Below are 7,974 nucleotides of genomic sequence, written 5' to 3'. Positions count from 1 at the left end.
CCGTGGGCCTTGGCGGGTGTCTGCACTCTCCGTGTCTGCCGTTCACAGGCCCTTCCACTTTGAGATCTGGCACCCGTCTGGACCCAGCTCCGGCTCTCCCTCTGTTCCGAGTCAGCTCTGCCCTGCTCTCAGAGGCCCATCTGGGCACTGTCCACTGGCTCTGTGGCCCATTCCCACCTAGCGGTCCTCTCCTCCCGGCCAGGCTTCCGAAGAAGGGAGGAGGCCCGGTTCCGGCCCTGCTGCCCTCACGTGCTTTCCCGGCCGCCCCCTCCCGCCCTGCATCGGGGCGGCCAAGCCTGTTCCTCTTCCCCGATTGCGACAGCTGCCTCTGCTCCCAGCGCTCCCTGTCCCCGCCCCGAGGCCGGCTTGCTCCACTCCCACTTCCTGAGCCCGGCTCTTGGAGCCCTGGAGGCCAGGCCAGGCCCGGGCGCTCGGCCCCAGGGGCACGTCAGCCCAAGCCTTGTCCCAGACCCTGGGCTCGGGGGGGAGGTCGCTGCCACCACTGCCCGGGACGTGCAGGCCTCCCACCTACCCCCCAGGCCTCCACCCATCTGGCCGACTGGCCGACTGGCCGCCATGCGCCTGCCGTGGGCCGCCTCCCCCTGCGGCCTGGCCTGGGGGCCACTCGTCCTGGGCCTCTACAGTCTCCTGGCAGCATCCCAGGCCCCACTGATGAGGGAGGGGCCGGCGCAGGTGGGTGAGGGCAGACTCGGGAGGGGAAGCGGGGTCTGGGCAGCCCTCCCTCTAGTCCCTCTGCCCTCCCCAGGTGCCCCCTGGACAATTCTCCCCCCACCTCCATCTCCCCTTGAAGGCGCCCCCATACCACACGGAGAACCAAACGTGCCAGGACCGGGAAAAGGAGTACTACGAGCCCAAGCATCGGGTCTGCTGCTCCCGCTGCCCCCCAGGTGAGACCCGAGGGCCACAGGACGCCTGGGACGGGAGGTGGGTTACAGGGCACTCCAGCCCACCTTTACCGCCTCGGAAGGGAGACAGACACCATCTCCCCTGGAAAGGAGAGGCATTTCTCCTGCATCAGGAAAGCAGCCAGCCATCCGTCGGACGTGGCCCCCAAGAGGGCAGGGTCACACGGCAGGCAGGCGGCAGAGGTGAGGGTGGGAGCCCTGCTCCCCTGACACCCGGATCGCTTCGCTCACATCCTAGGCACACGTGTCTCAGTGGAATGCAGCCGCGGCCAGAACACAGTGTGTGCCATGTGCCCCGAGAATTCCTACAACGAGCACTGGAACCATCTCTCCTTCTGCCAGATGTGCCGCCCCTGTGACCAGAGTGAGTGGCCGTGTACCCGGGGAGGCTGGGATCTCCTGGAGCGCAGCCCCTCCACCGAGCTCCCCTGTCTGTCTCTCCACCAGTGCTGGGCTTCGAGGAGACTGTGCCTTGCACCAGCAAACAGAAAACCCAGTGCCGCTGCCAGCCCGGAATGTTCTGCGTGCACTGGGACACCGAGTGTGTGCACTGCGAGCCACTCTCCAACTGCCCACCTGGCACCGAGGTGGAGCTCAAAGGTCAGAGGCCACCGTGGGCAGAAGGCGGGGAGGAAACTGGGTGCCAGTGATCTTGAATGGGGCCAGGAGCATGTACTTCATCTGTGGGGAGCCCCCAGGTAGTTCTCTTTGACATAAAGAGCCTCCTCTCCCTCCCTGGGCTAAAGGCCCACAGAAGGGGTCTGCAGAGAAATGGAACGGGGACAGGGGACAGATTCGGGGCCTCAGAAGGAGGCTTCTCTCAGCTCAGGGAGGCTCGGGCCAGGGGAAGATCAGGAAAGGTGCTACGGGCAGGGAGGGCCATTCAGTGGGAATAAAGGAAACTCACAGCGTGGAGAGACGCCCCTTGCCCACTCACCCTGGCTGGCCTTGCTTTTCTCTTGCCAGATGAAGTCGGGGAGGCTAAGAGAAACTGTGTTCCCTGTAAGGCAGGGCACTTCCAGAATACCTCCTCCCCCAGGGCCCGCTGCCAGCCCCACACGAGGTGAGTGCACCCCCACCCCGTACCCCCACCATCCCAGAAGTCCCAGCTGCTGACCACCCTTATGCTCGCATGCATGGGCTAGCCTCCACTTCCAGCCCTGTGCCCGCTTGAATTGGGCTTCCCTTTCCTTCACAGGTGTGAGGAACAGGGTCTGGTAGAGGCAGTTCCAGGCACTGCCCAGTCTGACACCAGCTGCAGAAATCCACTCGAGTCCCCTGAGATGCCAGGTGAGGAGTCTGGGGCCCAGGGGCACATGGGGGGAATCTGGGAAAATGCCTTCATTTCTCCCAGCTAAAAAGATGGGGAAAAGATTAATCCTTCTCTCTCAGAATTGGGGCAAGCAGAAAAGTTCCCTAAGGAAAAATTGGAGTATCCCTAGGCCAGCTTGATCTACACATTCTTTTTAAGTTATGTATTATACACATAACTTGTAAGTTACATGTACTATTATGCCAAGGAACACTCCTACCCTGAGATGTAATTGTAACTGACATTACTGTCCTCGTCTTGGACATGCCACCATCATATAACCCACTTACCAGACCAAAAATCTCTTTACTAGATTACACACTTTCATTATTAGAGTTCATCCCACATTTGACTCTGTTTTGTTTGTTTCTTTTCTGTGACGTTGCTGGTTTCCTAGCCTAACAGATGATTAAGGGGTATTTCTAATAACTGTAAACATGATTAGCAGGGAGAGAGTTTATTAACTTTTTAAAAATTACCAAATATTTATAATTATGGCTTTCATTTATTGAGAGCTAGGGCATCAGGCACTCTGCCAGCACTTGACAATCACTAGCTCATGTAATCTTTTTAATGACCCTGTAAAGTACAGCTGACCCTTAACAACATGGGTTTCAACTGAGCGGGTCACTTATATGTGGCTTTTTTTTTTCAATCAATACGGAACATTACTATACATGCATTTTCTCTTCCTTATGAGTTCCTTAATAACATTTTCTTTTGTCTAGCTTACTTTATCACGAGAACACAGTATATAATACATAACATATAAAAGATGCGTGAATCAAACTGTTATTGGTAAGATTTCTGGTCAACAGTAGACTATTTGTAGTTAAGGTTTGGGGGGAGTCAAAAGTTAGACGTGGATTTTCGACTACACGGGGGTCAGCGCCCCCAACCCCCACATTGTTCAAGGGTCAACGGTAGTTCTATTATTATCCTCACTGAGGACAGGAGGAAACTGAGGCTGAGAGGTTATGGGACTTGGCCCAGATCACTCACTGGTATCTGGTATTACAAAGACCTGTACTCAGTTCTTTCTTACTCCAGAGCGTGTACCATAATGCACGCACGCCATAGAAAATTAGAAAATTCAGAGAAACAGGGGCACTGGGCTGGCTCGGTCAGTTAAGCGTCTGACTCTTCAGCTCAAGCCATGATCTCACAGTTTGTGAGTTCGAGCCCCTCATCCCTGCTTGGGATTTCTCTCTCCCTCTCTCTCTGCTCCTCCCCACTTGCACACGTGCTCTCTCTCAAAAAATAAATAAACACTAAAAATTTTTTTAAAAAAGAAAATTCAGAGAAGTAAAACTAAAAACCACTCACAGGACCATCACTTAGCATATCCACTCTTAACATTTTTTAATACATCCTGCCAGACATTTTTCAATGGATGTCTATATATAGAATTGGTTTTCTAAAAGTGGAGTCATTTGAATATTTTGTCACTTGATTTTTCATTCAGCTATATCATCTTTTTCCTTGTCCTCTTAGTAATTTTTAACCATGTATCAAATACACCTGGCACTTTAGAGCTGGAATTTTATTTTATTTTTTTAAATTTTTTTAATGTTTACTTATTTTTGAGAGAGAGAGAGAGAGAGAGAGAGAGAGAGAGAGAGAGAGAACGAGCCAGGGAGGGGCAGAGAGAAAGGGAGACACAGAATCGGAAGCAGGCTCCAGGCTCTGAGCTGTCAGCACAGAGCCTGATGCGGGGCTTGAACTCACAGACCGAGATCATGACCTGAGCCAAAGTCAGACACTTAACCAACTGAGCCACCCAGGCGCCCCTAGGACTGGAAATTTAGACAGTAGGTACCAAACCCCCCTCATTGTATCTTTGAGGAGACTGATGCTCCAAGAGGTAGAATGGCTTAAAAAGTCACCCAACTGGGCCGGGACACAGACATCTCAGATGCCAGGTCCAGTTTTTTCCCACACCTCCCATTCTGTGCTCCCTCAGGCCCTAGGTTTAGGTGGATCAGAAAGGGCCAGCTCCCAGTATACAAATGTCCAAGTCTTCCTGACCTTCCCCAGGTACAACTGATGGGTGCTCTAGACTCTTCTGTGAAAGACAGAAATTATCCACTGCTACACACCAAGACCTGAGAATCCCAGCTCCCAGCCTCCCTTCCCTCCCCTCCTGGAGCCTGCCTTGAGCCAGGGGGTGGAGACTTTGCAAGCCCCACTCCCCCACCCCTGTAAACACCCCACAGAGACAGAGGGGCAATCTCAGCTCCTATAGCAGCCTCTCTCTAAGATGGTCACGTCCACAGAAATGTGGCTCTACCCTGTGGCCCAAGTCTGCTTACAAACCCAAGTCCCACCTTCCCCGTACTGCCTTCCACCACCACTTCCAACCCTGGAAAACCAAGTGCCCACACTCCTGTCCTCACCCACAAGACTGCCCCCGTCCTTGGTCTCTACATGGTGGCTACCATCCATGCCCTCCAGAGATCTCCACCCTCGCTTGAGTTTCCCCCGGCAGTCAGGAGGGCCTGCCCCAGTCCAACTTAGTTCCCCTTCTCTGTAACCCAAGGGAAGTTTCTCCAATTCTGCCTTTAGGAACTGCAGTGGGTCTAGAAGGGAAAAGCTGCTGCCGCCCCTTTTCTCTGAGTTGTCCAGAGGACCAGAAAGCTGTTCCTTAGCTTCCCTCCCCTTCTGCCCTTCCTGGGGTCGTCACGGCTGTCCTGTCTGCTGTCCTGGCAGGAACCGTGCTGGTGCTGGCCATCCTGCTGCCGCTGGCCTCTCTCCTGTTCCTCACCACGGTCCTGGCCTGCTCCTGGAAGAGCCACCCCTCTCTCTGCAGGAAGCTGGGTAGGAAGGAGCTGGATGCTGGCAGGGACGCAGGCCTGGCCAGCTGTCCGTCCCCACCTGATGGGGAAGGGGGTTTGGAGGGAACAGTCAGCTTCCCCTTCTGTCCCTCCACACCCTTAAGACTCCCAGTGCCTGCCCTCAGCATGGACATCATCTCCATCCAGCACCCCCATTCTGAGGCTGGAGATAAGGGCAAAGATAGCGTGTTCCTTCTGTGACCCCAGGGTGGGGAGCAACATCGTGGTGTGGGGGAAGGGTGAAAGCCATACCGGAGGCTCCACACCCTTTTAATTTTCCATTGCAGGATCCCTGCTCAAGAGGCGTCCAGAGGTAATGGGGGAGGCTGAGAAGGCCACAAGGAGGGGTAGACGGGGATACATGAACAGGTGGGGTAGGCAGGATAAGAGTGTGCAGGCTTCAGTGTTCATTCAGCTAGTAACTGATTGCGTATGCCATGTGCCAGATACCATTCTGGGCACCACGGATATAGCAGTGGGCAAAACAAAGTACCTACCCTCCTGGAGTTACATGCCAGCGGAGCAAGAATAAAGTTAGACAAACATTTATCAGGTAGTGATAATTGGTAAATAAAGCGTGGTAGTAGGACAGTGAATGGCAGTGGCAAAGGATGGGAGTATGTTATCTTAGAGTGGACAGAGAGGGCCTCTCTGATAAACAGATATTTGAGCAGAGAGCTGAAGAAATGAGGGAGCCGGCCATCAGAATATCTGGGGGAAAGTGCCCCAGGAAGAGGGACATCAAGTGCAAAGGCCCTGTGGCAGGGAGCAAGAAGTAGAAGAGAGAACAATGAGCTGCCTAAGCATGGGTTGGGTTGTGGGAATTAAAGAACGATGGAGTCTGAGGCCCATGTCATTGGTTGGTTCTCTGCCTCTCTCCTGCAGGGAGAGGAATCAAATACTGCTGATGGAAGTTGGGAACCTCCAAGGGTCAATCCACATTTCCCTGACCTGGTAAAGCCACTTCTGCCCTTCTCTGGAGACTTGGCCCCGGCCTCGGCCAGGCTCCCAGCGACCCCAGGCTTGGAGGAAGAGGTGCTACAGCAGCAGAGTCCTCTAAGCCAGGCCAGGGAGCTGGAGGCTGAGCTCCCAGAACAAGGCCAGGTGGCCCATGGTGAGCATGGGGCAGGCAGGAGGGAGAAGAGGGGGAATGGAAGGGTGGGGTGGGAGGATGGTGTGCAAGAGGAGAAAGTGAGCCAGACAGAAGCAGAGCAAAACAGAGACTCCAACAGCTAGCTGTCGGCCCCTCTCACTCTGCTTCCCTTCCCACAGGTACCAACGGCATTCATGTCACCGGCGGGTCTGTGACTGTCACTGGCAACATCTACATCTACAACGGGCCAGTACTGGGGGGAGCACGGGGCCCTGGAGACCCCCCTGCTCCCCCAGAACCTCCATACCCCACCCCTGAAGAGGGTGCCCCAGGCCCCCCCGGGCTCTCTACACCCTACCAGGAGGATGGCAAAGCTTGGCACCTGGCTGAAACAGAGACACTGGGGTGCCATGCCCTCTAACAGGGCCAAGGACCCAATTTGTCCCCCATGCCTCTTGGTGTCTGGGAAAAGCCAGGAGAAGGGAGGTGCAAGAGCATCTTCTCCCTGCGGCTGCCCTACCCACACAGGACTGACAGAGGGCCTGGATAGGGCCCCTGAGAGGCAGACCCTGAGGGGCCGGGCTGAGACGCATCTCTGAGAGCAGGGCCGGGCACTGGCTGGGTATGTACGTGCCACAAGACTCTCACCGCCTCCTGTGCAGGCCTGAGACTTCACTGCAGACCCTCCTGCCCGCCGGGGCTGCACTGGCCTGGCTTCGGGCATGGACAGGGCAAACGATGCTAACTGCTGCCCGCCACGGCATTCTGCACCCTAAGCAGGGCACAGAAGGAGGACAGCCACATGGCCACTTGCAAGGACATCAGCGGGACCTCCAGCAGATTCGTGGTGCTCATCCCCAAGCTTCAGAGGCCCTTTGAGAGCCCACACTTCACATGGACTGAAGTAGACCCTGTAGAAGATGGAGTTACATGGAGGACCACCCCTCCCCTCTCCTCCTAGAAAGGGAGTCACTAAAAACTGGGGGTTTGGATACAGTTACTAGGTAGAAGGGAGAGTTTTGGAGGGAGAGGAAAACGGCAAGTGTATTTATAAATTGTAACCACATGCAAATAAAGAGGAGATCGAGACCTAGGTCACTCATTTTCTTGGGGTTTACATAGAAACACTATTGCATTGGGGCAATGTCAAAGGCAAAGGTCAAAACATTAAAATATAATCCTACAAAGGTATTTCAATGAGAGGCTGGTGTCTGTAATTCAGGTGATAACTGTATTAGCCGGCCATCCGTGACAAGGTGCCAGATGGTGTTCTAAATGCTTTACAATAGAGGTGTCTGAGTGGCTCAGTTAGTTAAGCGTCTGACCCTCAATGTCAGTTCAGGTCATGATCTCACGGTTCATGAGATCAAGTCCCACGTCTGCTGTCAGTGCAGAGCCTGCTTGGGATTCTCTCTCCCTCTCTCTGCCCCTCCCCAACACACGCGAAGGATCTCTCTCTTTCTCCCAAAATAGATAAATAAACATGAATAAGTAAATAAATGCCTTATAATATTAACATATGTTACCCTCACAACATCTCTCTGAGATAGATAGTATTACTATTCCCATTTAACTATTGGGGAAACTGAGTCACAGACAGGGTAAATGACTTGCCTAATTCAGCTGCAAATGGCAAAGCTGGATTTGCACCCCATTAGGCCGCAGAGGCCTCTCGGGTAAAAACTTCACACACCATACCCCTACAGAGTTTCTCCGAACAGGGGTTTAAAAATGGGCTGGTTTGGGGCGCCTGGGTGGCGCAGTCGGTTAAGCGTCCGACTTCAGCCAGGTCACGATCTCGCGGTCCGT

The 7,974-nt window shown here is 54.2% G+C and overlaps 1 protein-coding gene across 1 annotated transcript; it reads left to right on the top strand.

Annotated features, from left to right (window-relative positions):
- The first annotated feature begins 349 nt into the window (after nucleotides 1–349).
- LTBR (lymphotoxin beta receptor) lies at nucleotides 350–7,258 on the top strand. Its single transcript, XM_058743942.1, has 10 exons — nucleotides 350–693; nucleotides 812–908; nucleotides 1,165–1,290; nucleotides 1,374–1,526; nucleotides 1,893–1,989; nucleotides 2,125–2,216; nucleotides 4,948–5,055; nucleotides 5,360–5,385; nucleotides 5,958–6,186; nucleotides 6,345–7,258. The coding sequence occupies exons 1-10, from the start codon at nucleotides 577–579 to the stop codon at nucleotides 6,584–6,586; spliced, it is 1,287 nt and encodes a 428-aa protein (XP_058599925.1). The 5' UTR covers nucleotides 350–576; the 3' UTR covers nucleotides 6,587–7,258.
- Nucleotides 7,259–7,974: the final 716 nt, after the last annotated feature.

The sequence above is a fragment of the Neofelis nebulosa genome, chromosome 8 (genome assembly GCF_028018385.1).
Source record: "Neofelis nebulosa isolate mNeoNeb1 chromosome 8, mNeoNeb1.pri, whole genome shotgun sequence".
Lineage (NCBI taxonomy): Eukaryota > Metazoa > Chordata > Mammalia > Carnivora > Felidae > Neofelis > Neofelis nebulosa.
The sequence above is the reverse complement of the archived record's forward strand: the minus strand, read 5'-3'. Positions and strand labels throughout refer to the sequence as shown.

Bases quoted from the DNA above. Each gene is read 5' to 3' on its own strand.
- LTBR (XM_058743942.1), top strand. From the start codon at position 577: ATGCGCCTGCCGTGGGCCGCCTCCCCCTGCGGCCTGGCCTGGGGGCCA. The intron at 1,990-2,124 runs GTGAGTGCACCC...TTTCCTTCACAG, and splicing joins CGCTGCCAGCCCCACACGAG to GTGTGAGGAACAGGGTCTGG. The intron at 5,056-5,359 runs GTAGGAAGGAGC...TTTCCATTGCAG, and splicing joins CTCTCTCTGCAGGAAGCTGG to GATCCCTGCTCAAGAGGCGT.